The sequence below is a fragment of the Rhinolophus ferrumequinum genome, chromosome X, assembly GCF_004115265.2.
Source record: "Rhinolophus ferrumequinum isolate MPI-CBG mRhiFer1 chromosome X, mRhiFer1_v1.p, whole genome shotgun sequence".
NCBI classification, from domain to species: Eukaryota; Metazoa; Chordata; class Mammalia; order Chiroptera; family Rhinolophidae; genus Rhinolophus; species Rhinolophus ferrumequinum.
In genome coordinates, this window is record NC_046284.1 from 91,107,475 (window position 1) to 91,123,269 (window position 15,795).

Below are 15,795 nucleotides of genomic sequence, written 5' to 3' on the forward strand. Positions count from 1 at the left end.
ACTTTTGTCTTTCCTTCTCCCCCGCTCGCACGATTTGCCCACCTGTAGGTGAATTCAGTAGTGGGCCTCTTCGTCTTGTCTGTCTGCTGTACAGGGAGTCCTTTGTGGAGTTATTGTTGTTCGATTAGTTCTAAATTCCAGGGGAGCTTTACAGAGGCTCACCTCATGGCACCATTTTGATGATGTCTGACCTCATTCTTCTTATATGGCAACTGAATTTTAATTTTAAATAATTCATGTATTCTCTACCTTGGTCCAGAAAGAAAGATATCTATCTTTTTTATTGTCGTCTAACCACTGTGCTAATGACTGTTGTTCACATGTTATTTAAATGATATCAACCAGTGAAATATTTATTCAGTGTGTACTTTTAAGGACCTTACTTTATCCCTGAGGTCAAAAAGGAAATGTGACTTCTGCTCTAAAGGACCCTATGACATCATAGAAGAGACAAGATTAACACATATAAACAGTTTAAAATACAAAAGAATATAGAATTAGAATTGCTTATGTGTGGGATACAGAAATGGTTTATGGTAAATGATCCACACGGTATTTACTTATCTATTATGGAGAGGCTGGAGGCCTAATGTGTATCTACTAGGCTTCTTACTCTGGAAGCAATAGAAATTGCCCTGAGAAATTTAAGCAGAAGAAAAAATCTACTAAAAGTATAATGGGACTATAGAATTACCTAAAAAGCCACAGAATCAGGCTTGGAAAACTGGCGGGCAAGATATTGTCACAGGAATGAGAAGTGTGAGGGTTTGGAGAGAGAATTTCTGCCACCTCCATGAATATTGGTTACCACAGCCTACCCTAATTCTGCTACCACTGCCATTTCTGGAATGGCAAACATTGCTGCAGCAAATGAGTTATCCAAAGTATCTGATTCTTAACATTATAAAGTTTTAAGTGGTTTCACTAGGTCACCTGACAGTGCTCAAGCTACAAGGGATGCGGGTAAAATAACTATCTGTTGTTTCCACTTTTATAGTAGGCAATTTTCCAAATCTAGACTGGGGCATCCAAAGCTGGGCAGTGCAAACCAAAACTAACAAATGTTCACATACCCATGAAATAGTAAATCCTGTCACTACATTTTAGGAAACTTGAAATTTAGATGATGAAACAGGCCCTCACAATGTTGTTGATCAATCAACACTTTTAGCCTCTACTATGTGCAAGGCATTGTGTTAAGGTCTGTGTATATTCTAAATAAGAGAAACACAGTTCTTGCCTTAAATAACTTTCTCCTCCTTAGAGGGAAGAAAGTGCCAAGAGTAATAGAATACATAGCTACAGCTAACTGGTGCCTATTCTTGAATGCAATATTGGTTTTTTTTTCTCATTCTTGTTTGAGTTGTAACTGTTAGGCAGCCATATTTTGAACAAAATTTGAAATATTTTTGATGTTCAATAAATATTTTTAATAATGAGTCTTCTAGAGGAATAGCATCCAAGAATATTCCAGCAGATGGTAAAATATTTTTGCACATTTAATTTCTGCCAAAGGAACCCTCTACCTTACTTTAGAGTAGTGAAAAATCAAACAGAAAATTATAGACAGCTAGACAAAGCATGAGGAATGTCTGGCCTGAGTCATTCATGGAGGAAGCTTATTCATTTGCCATGGTTGGATTAACTGTATCTTTCCTTTAGCTCTCATGAGGAAGAAGGGGGGGAATACCAGTACACACAGAGTGTACATTGTATTATTTCTTATTTGAATACACAGGACCATTGGGAAAAAAATAACAACAATACCATATTTACATTAAACTTGTTTCTTGCATGTTGAAGTAATATCAAGGAATTTCTAACATGATTAAGCTCCCATCAGGAAGCTATTAGACTCAATTCTAATCATCCCCAATTTACTAAAAAGACAACTGAGTCACAAAGAGTTTGAATCATTTACTAGAGACCAGAAATTCAAACTTAATTTTCTGTCAGTCCAGCTCATGCCTTAGATTTGTTATAAATCTGTGTGTGTGTGTGTGTGTGTGTGTGTGTGTGTGTGTGTGTGTTTCAATCACTTCCTAAGGATCCTGCAGGGTTTGAGAATATGGGAAAAGTTCTACGCTCTATAACTCAAGCGTGAGGATAGTTGTGATTCCACAAAATAATGTAGTTTGTTCTAGTTCTATTCAACATGGTGCTGAAAGCTTCTCAGCAAGTCAGTGTGGTACAAATAAAAATAGAAAGGGCCTGGTGTTCTTTTCAGGCTATGTGTCCACTAAACAGAGTAGATTAACATGATAACATGTGTTTGTGTGTGTGTATGAGCACGTGCACATGCATGTATGTATAGATGAGTGTATGTGTGTGTGTGCATATACCATAGTGGAAATAACCCAGACACGGTCAGCCCAGTACTATTTTACACACTGAGAAACATGAATTATTTCAACACTGGAAAGAAAAGAAGTCTTTCACCATGTTAGTCCTATCATTTCTTTTCTACTTTGAGTTGGCAGTTTCTTTGCACTTTCTGGCACCCACTTAAAAATGGTATGTGAAGTGAGAGACTGACTCCTTCTTAATGGCATCCCAGCAACCCCATGACTTCTGAACTTAGGATTCCCCTTTTATCACAGAAATAGTTAGCTTCAGTATACTCCAGGATATTCATCTTTCTTTTTATATAAACCCTCTATTCCTTCATAACTGCCCCCTCTGATTCCCAATTAGGATAACTGGAAAGAATAAGATTCATATTTCTGGGGAAATTTTGCTCAATGTCAACAACATTTTATCTATGAGTACATTATCTCCTTACTTTAGATACATTGTCTGGACCTCTCTCAGTCAGTTAATTTATATATAAAAAAATAGGAATCATAGTTCATGCTCTGCTTACTTTTTAGGATTCTTTTGTTAAGAAAAATATCTATAAAATTTCATTTTTATTTTCAACTGCAAGACAACATTTAATGTAAGTTGCTATAGGGAACTTGATGTATTTCAAGATTGTAGGCATTTCTGGTAACTAAAAAGAGGTGGGGACTAGGTAATCTTGCTGCCTATTGGCACACACACACACACAAAACAAAACAAACAAACAAAAAACTGAGAGGAAACAAATGTGTGTATTTTATTTGAGCCTATTTTTCCAAATGAACAAGAGATTGATTCATCATTAGCTCCTCTGAGGGTCTCTGACTCAGAATGGTTTAAACCCTCCCATATCACTGTTGCCCAAACTGAACTGTGGCTCTTTGAAGTCAGGGGCTGCATGTTATGCTTCTTTTTGCCCCGGCTAGTTTCTTAAAAAACATCGGCTGCCTCAGTAAAAATTAGCCCAAGTCATTGGAGAGTGAGATGAAAGAGCTGGAAGAGCTAGATCTTAGGACATTTCAACTCAGGCCTTTCTCCCTCACCCTGAATTACATACTTTTATTATGTAAACCATGATTATTTGTGTGTGTGTGTGTGTGTGTGTGTGTGTGTGTGTATGTGTGTGTGTGTGTGTTAACTGCTTTACTTTCTAACCAATCTGGGCAATGTCGTTATATAAAATTTTTTGTGGTCAGAAAATTCAAATCCTGCTTTAGGATGCATCAATGAACAAAACAGGCAAATCACTTGCCCTCATGGGGCTTACATTTTAGTGGATAATTATTTTCTGTATTAAGGCTTAAATATACAGTATGTTAACCCTCTTAAAAGTAACTTTCTTTAAAATCACACATTGAAGGGAATCTCTCAATATCTGATGTGGTCTTAATCTGAAGAGAAAGGAAATTAAACCAAGAAATGACCTTAAAGGGCATGTTACAAGTGCTCAGAAGTTGCAAATGACCTATAGGCAGAGCAGCTGTTGTGGTTGAGGTAACTGACTTTAGGTGCTTGGGGGTGTATAAAAAGATGCTCAGTGAGCTGGGCCTCCCCTACATTCACCCCTGAGTTCCTAAAGTCCCACTCATCTCATCATTTTCATTTTCTGATATTTTGACAATTTTTCTAAGTCCTTTAAAAGTCTCATTGATTTCACTAATGAACAGTGTTGAAAATTTTCTAATTTGCAAACCTGTGGTTTCATGGCCAAGCTGCTGCTATCTTTTCCCAGATGACATTTACAGAATTGAAAGCACCCAAATACACAGCAGTCCTCATAGGATGGAAATGCATTCATGGATGGGAAATGAAATTGCAAGTTTATGGAGTGTCATTTCATATCTAGGCAGCCACATTGTTCCTGGGTTTTTGGTTCAAACAATTAGCAGAATTATTGCTCTAATTAAAAAAGTCAATTTCATAATTTTTTGGTATTTCATGGAAGGCTTTTCTTTTTCCCTGATGATGAAAAATGTCCAATGCAGAAATTATAGAACTGTCATCAGGACTTTGAGATTGGGGAATACTTGCTCATTGAATAACTGTGTACTTGAAAAGAGCAATGAAGCCTGAAGCCCATTGCTTTGACATTTATTTCACCTATCTATTGCTGTGTAGCAAACCACTGCACTTTGAACTTAGCAGTTTAAAACAATATTCATTTTATTTTTCATAATTCTGTAACCTGCACTGTGCTCAGCTGTTTGTTTGTTTGTTTGTTTGTTGTTTGTTTGTTTGTTTGTTTTTCTCTTAGTCCTCCCAGTGGTCACTAGTGCGGTTGAATTCAACAGGCATATTGGTTTGGGGGTGGGCTCAGCCAGGATTATAACATGGCTGGGCTGCTCTGTCTCTCCATGTGGCCTCAGAGCCTCTCCCTTTCCAAGTAGACTCTCCATATGATCTCTCTAGGTAAGTAGTCTCCCCAGCAGAATAGTAAGATTTCTTTTATGATATCCCAGGCTCCTGAGAGCACAAAACAGGTGCCAGGCCTTCTTAAGGCTTACGCCCAGAACCAGCACAGCAGCAAATCCACTGTATTCTTTTGGTTAACGCATACACAGGTCCAGCCCATTTGCACACATACACACACACACACACACTAAATAGGTGAATATTTGAGCTCTTCAGGCAACTTAAGATGGTTTCCAATAGCCACTGTATAATGAATATTAATATCTACGACCTGCAGAGAGATTTGAAAAATACATTCTCTGAACATAGAAAAACTGAATTAAAGGTCTGAAATAGCCACGTTACATAATCTATTTGAGTCTCAATACATTTATATGAAAAACAGGAATAATGGTGCATATCCACCTATTTCAAAGGATTATTATATTAAGAAAATACCTGTGAAAATGTATTTCAAAATGTAAGCCACCATATAAATGTAAGTTGCTATTACAGCAGCTGATAGATTCCATGACTGTCATTTTGTGTTTTCTTTTGAGTCCTCTGTGATTTTTGAATGATGCCTAAAATTTCTTATAGCTAACTTCTAGTGAGACCAAATATTATTAATGGCTCTACAGCTCTTATTATGTTTAGTTTGTTTTTCAGCAAACAATTTGGGTAATGGCTTTAAAATCACGATGGAATATTTGGTTATTCATTACCTCTGGATTGATTTTAGTGATAAATGTTGTGTACCTTGCGAATAAATAATTTTTCATGCCATTTCTCTAACAGTGAAAGAGTAAGATAATTTTCTGCCCTAAGTATTAGTAAGATGTTTATTAATACTTTAGTTATTTACAGTGTTTAATTTTCTTTTTTCACTATTCAATCTTGTACTATTTAACAACTGTCGTTAAAAGCAAAAATGACAGAATTTTAAAAAGACCCAAAGTATCAAACCAGATTGTTCTTTGACAACACTTTAGACCTCAGACTACTGAAAATGGGAGAAGAAGGGAGTGTAGTGTGGCTAACTTGGGTAATTATCATGTGTAGTGTCTACGTAAGAAATGTCCAAACCTGTGGAGAAATTTAATGAATTTATTTGAGCCAAACTGATGACAATTGCTGGAAAGCAAAATGTCAACAGATTAAGAAAATGCTCTGGAAAATGACAGTTTCACAACTTATTTTATACATTTGAATCAAAGGAGGAGACATAAGGAGGGTTATGTGAAATCCATGAGTGGTAGATTAAGAGGGTGGGAGAAAGCAAAGTGGGAAAATTTCTGGGATTGGATAAAAAGTAAAAAGGAGAGACACATACTTCTTTTACATTGGTGAGTACAGGGTAGTTAATTAACATTTTATAGCACATAGAAATAGAATTCGGGGAACAAGATAACAATGAGGATTTCTGTCATCTGGTGCTCTGGTGTGGCAGGTTGTGCCCTGAAGGGCCTGGAAAAAGGGATTACTCTGACATTCCAAAGGTTGGTTATCTTAGATGCAAAAAGACAATTATCAGGCTCACTTAGATGCAAAAGACAATTATCAGGTAAAGATTGACCTTTGTCAAAGAAATTATAGGTCAAGGATGTGACTACTGGCCATAACTCACTTTTAGTTTTCATGTTCAGAATTTTTTATGTTCAGGCCATCCTATATGGTTAATTTTGACCTCTGAGTTTGTAGAACCTGCCATGCGGGCCACCCCTGAGCTTGTCAGGTTTAGTATGTGGCCCCCTTTTCATCCACAGTAATGTGGATGGCTTGAAAATTTTTATCACCATTAGACAGCTCCGTAACCCAGAGACAGAATAGGAGCAGCAGAAAGAATGGCAGCCTTTGTTTGCACTTCTCCTGACAACCAGCTGGGCAGCAGTTCCTGCTGGAATAATGCAAATTTGGGCCCATTGACATTCACTGCTGAGAACAGCAGAATGCTCCATTTGATGTCTCCTCCTGCTGCAGATTTCTGTAGTGGCTCCCAGTGAAGCTTTAGATCCTGACAAGATATATGAGTTGCCAGTATCAGTTTTACCAAACAGGAAACTTTTTTAGTGTAATGTCCTCCCTGAATTTACATTAAATTATACATATATTTTAAATAGCAGCAAGTGAAAGAGTCAAATTTCCAAAAATTATGAAGACATGGAAAAAAACCCTTTTTGTTTTATTTCATTCTTTGCTTTCCTACTTTCCTTCATTCCTTTCTCTCTCTCTCTCTCTCTCTCTCTCTCTCTCTCTCTCTCTCTCTCTCTCTCAGCAGATCAAGAGTACATGATAAGAAAGTTAAGGAAAACAGAAAGTCAGAAAATCACATTTATATATTATTTTTTAAGTGTTCTTTACTTCTTAAAAGAATATATTGACTTAAGAATATAAAATGTACAGACTGACGTCATAGGAATGGCGGCAGCGGGGCGCACTTTCTGAGTTCTCCTCTGGATCTTATTACAAACGGGACCTATAACCCATCAAAGAACTCTTTGCTCATCACACAGAACAGCTAAGAGACTCGTGGAAGGATTACTTGAAGGTGCGCTAATTGGGCGAGCAGGGGAAGGAAGGAAGGGAGCAGAGTGAAAACGCTCGGGCCCGCGACGGGGTCTCCGCCGGCAATGGCGGCGGCGGTGAAAACCGCGGTGGCACCCGCAGTTCTGTGCACTCATGGGATCCCAGGGCGGAACGGAGAGCACAGACACCAGGAGGTGGACTCTTTCCCTGCGTCCCAAGGCTGATATCTCCCGCCGGGAGGGTGGCTAGCGGGCCCTAGGGCGGACAAAGAACACACACTCCATACCTGGGCCCCTCCCCGCCCCGCTCTTTCAATCCTACCCCTACCCTTCCAGAGATTTAAACTGGCCCCTGAACTGAGGAGTAGTGTCAGATTACAGAGGAGCTGTAGTAGTGCTCAGCTTCTGGGAAGACTGACAGGCAGCTCTGACCCAGGGAAGAGGCTGGGAAGAGTGTGATTTTGGCTGGGCTACGAGAGAAGAGACTCCTCCACCCCCAGCCACCACCTTTTCTGGACTGCTGGAAGAGTGTGACGCGGCTGGGCTGGGAGAGAGAAGATCCCTCCATGCCAAGCCCCCACCCTTTTTGGCCTGCCTAGGACGGGGCAAGTGCAACTACAGAGACACTCCCAGGGATCAGCAGTAAGCCACAGACGCAGCTCTGGGCTTTCAGCAGCTCAGAAATCTCCCGCCCACACCCCCCTCCATACACACACACACACACACACACACACACACACACACACACTGAAGAAGTGCACTAAGACTCAGGAGTACTGGACACGGGGCTGGTGGGAATACTCTCAGTGTGCATATGTGCAGGCAAGGGCAGAAACTGCACTGACTTTGTAAAAACTATCATCCAGACCCCTTAGGCCCACACATTTAAATCTACAGTCCCAAAGTCACTCTGGGCACCAGGTGAACGGCTCTGCCTGTGCAATAAGCAGGGGGCTCTTTGGTACAGCAGAGGACAACCTGGACATTACTTGGTGGGCTTAAGCCAAGACTGGTGCTGCTTTTTGTTTTGCTTTGTTTTGTTTTGTTTTGCTTTCTCTTTATATCTTTGATATCTTTGCCTGTGTCGAGTGGAGGATATTGGGTGTTTTTACATGTGAATGTATTTGATTTTTTTTTCTTTGTTGTTGTTGTTGTTGTTGTGCTTGGTGATTTGCTTTGTTCTGAAATTGCCCTACCAGGGCCCAGCTTAAGAGGCACAAGATTCAACATATCCAGAGGCCAACTCCAGACCAAACCAGAGTACTACTGGGTTTGACCTACAAGTCACACACCCAGAGGGAATTCTCTGCAGGCACTAGAGCCCATAGAGCCCATGGAGGCATCATGAGTTAAACTATATTACAAAGCTATATAAAAATCAATGAAAATAGTTTAAGATACCTGTGGGAAAACATCAAGCACAACAACATTCACATCATAGGAATACCAGAAGGAGAAGAAAAGAACAAGGCATTGAGAATATTTTTGAAGAAATAATGACCAAAAAGTTCCCTACTCTGGTGAATGAAATTGACATACGAGTCCGAAGTGCAGAGAGTTCCAAACAAGGTGACCCTAAACAGGCCCACACCAAGACACATTATAGTTAAAATGGTAAAGGTTAAAGACAAAGAGAGAATCCTAAAAGCAGCAAGAGAAAGACAGCAGGTTACAGGCAAGGGAACTCCTATAAGACTATCAGCTGACTTTGCACAGAAACTCTGCAAGCCAGAAGAGAGTGGAAGGAAATATTCAAAGTGATGAAAAACAAACGCCTACAACCAAGATTGCTCTACCTAGCAAGGCTATCACTTAAAACTGAAAGAGAGATAAAGAGCTTCTCAGAAAAAGAATAAGGTAAAGGAATCTATTACCAACAAACCAGCATTGCAGAAAATGTTAAAAGGACTTTTTTAAACAGAAGAAAGCGGGAAACAAACTAACAAAGGAAGACCAGAAATACGAATAACAAAATGGCAATAAATATGTACCTATCATTAATCACTTTAAATGTGAATGGTCTAAATGCTCCAATCAAAAGACATAGAGTGCCTGAGTGGATTAGAAAACAGGCCCCATGCATTTGCTGTTTACAAGAGTCTCATTACAGATCAAAAGACACACACAGACTGAAAGTAAAGGGATGGGATAAGATATTTCATGCAAATGGAAATGAGTAAAAAGCTGGGGTAACAATACTTATTTCAGACAAAATAGACTAAAACAAAGACTACAATAAAAGACAAAGAAGGGTGCTACATAGTAATAAAAGGGATCAATCCAAAAAGAGGACACAATCCTAGTAAACATCTATGCACCCAATATAGGAGCTGCTAAATGTATAAAACAGTTTATGACCAACATGAAGTCAGAGATCAACAGTAGTGCTCTCATAGTAGGGGATTTCAACACCCCATTGTCAACAATGGACAGATTCTCCAGACAGAAAATCAAAACGGAAACAGTGACCTTAAATGACACTTTAGACCAGTTGGATTTAATCGATATTTTCAGAGCATTTCAACCCAAAGAAGCAGAATATACATTCTTCTCAAGTGCACATGGAACATTTTCCAATATAGACTACATGGTAGGCCACAAAACAAGTCTCAATAAATTTAAGAAGATTGAATTCATATCAAGTGTCTTCTCTGACCTAGAAATCAATTATAAGAAGAAATCTGGAAAACACACATATAGATAGAGAGTGAAAATATGTCACTAAATAGCGAGTGGGGCAATAATCAGATCAAGGAAAAAATCAAAAGAAACCTAGAGACAAACAAAAATGAAAACACAAGGACCCAAAATCTATAAGATGCAGTGAAAGCAGTCCTAAGAGGGAAATTCATAGCAATGCAGGCCTATCTCAAGAAACAAGAAACATCTCAAATCAATGGACTATCTTTACACCTAAGGGAACTGGAAAAAGAACAGCAAAACAAGACCAAAGGGAGTACAAAGAAGGAAATAATAAAGATCAGAGCAGAATAAATAAAAAAGAGACCAAAAAAAGAAAAAATTATGAAAGATCAATGAAACCAATAGCTGTTATTTTTGAAAAGATTAAACAAACCCTTAGCCAGACTCACCAAGGAAAAAAGAGAGAGAGGACCCAAATTAATAAAATCAGAAATGAAAGAGGAGAAATGACAACAGATGCCACAGAAATACAAAATTTTAAGAAAATACAAGCAACTATGTGCCAAAAAATTAGATAATCTGGAAGAAATGGATAACTTTCTAGAAGCATACAATCTTCCAAGACTTAATCAAAAAGAAACAGAAACTCTGAACATACTACCAAAGAAATTGAATCAGTAATCAGCAAGCTCCCAAGAAACAAATACCCTGGATCAGATTGTTTCACAGGTGAATTTTACAAAACATTCAGAAAAGAAATAACATCTGTCCTCCTCAAACTACTCCAAAAAATCCAGAAAGAGGGAAGGCTCCCAAGCACATTTTAGGAGGCCACTATTACTCTGATCCCAAAACCAGACAAAGACATTAAAGAAAAAGAAAACTGTCAGCCAATAACCTTAATGAACATAGATACAAAATCCTCAACAAAATACTAGCAAACCAGATTCACCAACACATTAAAAATATCATACACCACAATGAAGTGGGATTCATTTCTGTTATGCAAGATTGGTTCAATATCCGCAAATCAATTAACATGATACACCACATTAACAAAATGAAAAATAAAAATCATATGATCATATCAATAGATGCAGAAAAAGCATTGACAAAATCCAGCAGCATTTATGATAAAAACTCTTAACAAAGTGGGAATAGAGGGATCATATCTCAATATAATAAAGACCACATATGATAAACCCACAGCTAACATCATACTCAATGGGGAAAAGCTAAAACCTTTCTGCTTAAGATCAGGAACAAGACAAGGCTGCCCACTTTCACCACTTTTATTCAACATAATTCTGGAAGTTCTAGCCACAGCAATCAGACAAGAAAAAGAAATAAAAAGCATCCAAATTGTAAAGGAGGAAGTAAAATTGTCATGATATGCAGATGACAAGATACTATAAATAGAGAAGCTCAAAGACTGCACCAAAAGACTATCAGAACTGATAAATGAATTTAGTAAAGTAGCAAGATACTAATTAATGTTCAGAAATCAGTTTCATTTGTATGCACCAATAATAAACTATCAGAAGGAATAATCAAAAAATCAATCCCATTTACAATTGCTTCAAAAACAATAAAATACCTAGGAATAAATTTAACCAAAGAAATCAAACACCTGTACTCAGAAAATTATAAGACACTGAAGAGAGAAATCAAAGAAGATACAAATAAATGGAAACACATACCATGTTCATGGATAGGAAGAATTAATATACTTAAAATGTCAACACTACCTAAGGCAATATATAGATTCAACGCAATCCCTATCAACTACTAATGACATTTTTCTCAAAAATAGATCATATAATCCTAAAATTTATATGGAACCATAAAAGATCCTGAATAGCCACAACAATCTTGAGAAATAAGAACAAAGTGGGAGGTATCACTCTAACCAACATCAAATAATACCAGAAGCCTATAATAATCAAAGCAGTATGATATTGGCATAAAAACAGACCCACAGATCAATGGAACAGAATAGAGAGCCCAGATATAAACCCATGTATGCATGGTCAATTAATTTATGACAAAGGAGCCAAGAATATGCAATGGGGCAAAGAATGTCTCTTCATTAAATGGTGTTAGGTAAACTGGAAAAACACATCCAAAGAATGAAACTGTACCCCTCTCCTGCACCATACACGAAAATCAACTCAAAAAGGATTAAAGACTGGAACATAAGACCTAAAATCATAAAACTCCTAGAAGAAAACATAGAGGGTAAGCTCCTTGACACCAGTCACGGCAATTATTTTGTTAATTTTATACTAAAATAAAAAATATAATAAGAAAAACAAAAAATAAACAAACGGTACTGTATCAAACTAAAACAAGCTTCTGCAGAGCAAAGGAAACCACCAACAAAATGTAAAGGCACACTTCATAATGGGAGAACATATTTGCAAAACATATCTGATAAGGGGTTAATATACAATACATATAAACAACACATACAACTCAATCACATAAAGTCAAACAAGCTGACTTTAAAACACTTTAAGGAACAAAGGAACTAAATAGACATTTTTCCAAAGTAGAGATACAGGTGGCCAACAGGTTCATAGAAAGGTGCTCAACATCATTAATCATCAGGAAATTGCAAATCAAAACTACAATGAGATATCACCTCAAACCTGTTAGGGTGGGTATCATTAAAAGACAAGAAATAACCAGTGTTGGTGAGGATGTGGAGAATAGAGAACGCTCATGTATTGCTGGTGGGAATATAAATGCAGCCACTATGGAAAACAGTATGGAGGTTCCTCAAAAACTTAAAAACAGAACTACCAGGGGTGGCCGATTAGCTCAGTTGGTTAGAGAGCAGTGCTTTTAACAACAAGGCTGCTGGTTCGATCCCCACATGGGCCACTGTGAGCTGTGCCCTCCACAACTAGATTGAAACAACTACTTGACATGGAGCTGATGGGTCCTGGTAAAACACACTTAAAATAAATAAAAGTTTAAAAAATAGAACTACCATATGATTCAGCAATTTCACTTCTGATTGTATATACAAAGAAAATGAAAAGAGGGTATCAAAGATATATCTGCACTTCCATGTTCATTTCAGCATTATTCACAATAGACAAGATATGGAAACAACAACCTAAGTGTCCTTCACTGGATGAATTGATAAAGAATAGATAGATAGAGAGATAGATAGATAGATAGATAGATAGATAGATAGATAGATAGATAGATAGATAGACAGATATAGATATAGATATATCTGTATAGATATATCTACATCTACATCTACATATAGCTATATAGATATATATCTATATCTATGTCTATCTATCATCTATCTATATAATTCAGACTTAAGAAAAATGATTATCTTGCCATTTATGACAAATGGATGAAACTTCAGGGCATTATGTTAAGTGAAATAAGTCAGGCAAAGGAAAACAAATACTGTGTATCACTTATGTGTGAGCTCTAAAGAAGCCAAACTCTGTAACGGAGACTGAAATAGTGGTTACCATTGGCTAGGTCATGGGGAAAAGGGGAAGGTGACAAAAAAAAAAAAGTGACAGATGAAAAAAATCCAAGTCTATGAAGTCCAAAAGAGTTCTTTCAATAAACATAAATAAAAATTTGCAGTGGTAAAAAGGAAGAAGGAAGAAGAAGGAGGGGAGGAGGAAAGGAAGGAGGAGGAGGAGAAGAAGGAGGAGGAGGAGGAGTAGAAGGAGGAAAAGGAAGAGGAGGAGGAGAAAGAGGAGATGGAGGGGAGTGGGGAGAAGGAGAAGGAGAAGAGGAAAATGAAAAGAATGCTGTCTAAGCAATGACCATCAAAATTTGGCATACATTTGCACGAAAAATGACTGAAGACCTAGTCCATGTGTCTGGCCCAGCTTGTGGGATGCTCTGCACAAGAAGCAGATTGGGGACACCACAGGGCCTAAGTCCCACTTTTTAACCAAGTTTTTCAAGTCTCAGATACCTGAGTTCAAGTTCTGACTTAGAAGATGCAAGACTTGGGGCAAGTTAGGTAACTTTCCTAAAACTGTTAAATCTATAACAATGTTATTAAAAAATTATCTCCTTATAGAGTTCTGAGCAATCAACTCAATAATACTATACAGAAAAACCTTAACCAAGTTCTTGGCATAATTTTTTTTTTAATTCCAGAAAATTATATGACTGAATTTTAATGAATTTTTTCTAGTTTAACCATCTTCATATTTTAAGATTGTCCACATAATATAAAACAAATTCATTTAAACCAACGGAAAGCTTTGAATTCCTAAAATGTGCTGATTTTTTTAATAAGAGAGTAAACCAGACAAGATCAGAAACATTCAGGGAGGTATGGACAACAATTATGTATAGACTGATCAAGGGGATCACTGCATAAATTATGTAAATACCTAACCACTATGCTGTATACCTGAAACTCATATAAAATAATATTAAATGTCAACTACAACTTTAAAAAAGTAGTTAAAAATGAAACAAAAGTTGCTACAGATATATAAAGAGAGAGAGTAAACCAAATATGTCATTACACCTGTTTCCATATTGCTTTTTTTATTTTTAATTTATTGGGGTGACAATTGTTAGTAAAATTACATAGATTTCAGGTGAACAATTCTGCATTACTTCATCTATAAATCCCATTGTGTGTTCACCATCCGGAGTCAGTTCTCCTTCCATCACCATATATTTGATCCCCCTTACCCTCATCTCCCACCCCCCACTCCCCTTACCCTCTGGTAACCACTAAACTGTTGTCTGTATCTATGAGTTTTTGTTTCTCATTTGTTTGTCTTGTTCTTTTGTTGTTTTTGTTTTATATACCACATATCAGTGAAATCATATGATTCTCTGCTTTTTCTGACTTGTTTTGCTTCCCATTATACTCTCAAGATCCATCCATGTTGTCACAAATGTTCCTATATAATCTTTTCTTACCGCCGAATAATATTCCATTGTGTATATATACCACAACTGCTTATGCATTCATCTATGGAAGGACATTTTGGTTGTTTCCATGTCTTGGCCACCGTAAACAAAGCTGCAATGAACATTGGAGCACACGTGTCATTATGTGTAGATGTTTTCAGATTTTTTGGGTAGATACCCAGAAGAGGAATTGCTGGGTCATATGGTAATTGTATTCGTAATTTTTTGAGGAACCTTCACACTGCCTTCCACAATGGCTGCAACAGTCTGCATGCCCACCAACAGTGTATGAGGGTTCCTTTTTCTCCACAGCCTCTCTAACACTTGTTACTATTTGTCTTGTTGATGATATCCATTCTGACCGGGGTGAGGTGATATCTCATTGTGGTTTTTATTTGCATTTCTCTGATGATTAGTGATGTTGAGCATTTTTTCATATGTCTATTTGTCATTTGTATGTCCTCTTTGGAGAAATGTCTCTTCAGGTCCTCTGCCCATTTCTCAATGGGGTTGTTTGTTTTTTTGTTGTTGAGTTTCATGAGTTCCTTGTATATTTTGGATATTAGCCTCGTATCGCAGGCACTGTTTGCAAAAATCTTCTCCCATTCAGTTGGTTGCCTCTTTATTTTGTCGATGGTTTCTTTTGATGTGTAGAAGCTTTTAAGTTTCATATAGTCCCATTCGTTTATTTTAGCTTTTACTTCCATTGCCTTTGGAGTCAAATTCATAAAATGCTCTTTGAACCCAAGGTCCATAAGTTTAGTACCTATGTTTTCTTCTATGCAGTTTATTGTGTCAGGTCTTATGCTTAAGTCTTTGATGCATTTTGAATTAATTTTGATACATGGTGAGAGATAGCAGTCGAGTTTCATTCTTTTGCACGTGGCTTTCCAATTCTCCCAGCATCATTTATTGAAGAGGCTGTCTTTCCTCCATTGTATGTTTTTAGCTTCTTTGTCAAAAATTATCT

At 37.3% G+C, this 15,795-nt stretch overlaps 1 protein-coding gene across 1 annotated transcript in view; it reads left to right on the forward strand.

Annotated features, from left to right (window-relative positions):
* Nucleotides 1–7,361: 7,361 nt before the first annotated feature.
* LOC117017266 (60S ribosomal protein L7a-like) overlaps nt 7,362–15,795 on the forward strand; it is an 80,715-nt gene continuing 72,281 nt past the window's right edge. The window contains exon 1 of the mRNA XM_033097303.1: nt 7,362–7,476. Coding sequence (XP_032953194.1) covers nt 7,362–7,476 — 115 coding nt within the window. The remainder of the gene's footprint in view (nt 7,477–15,795) is intronic.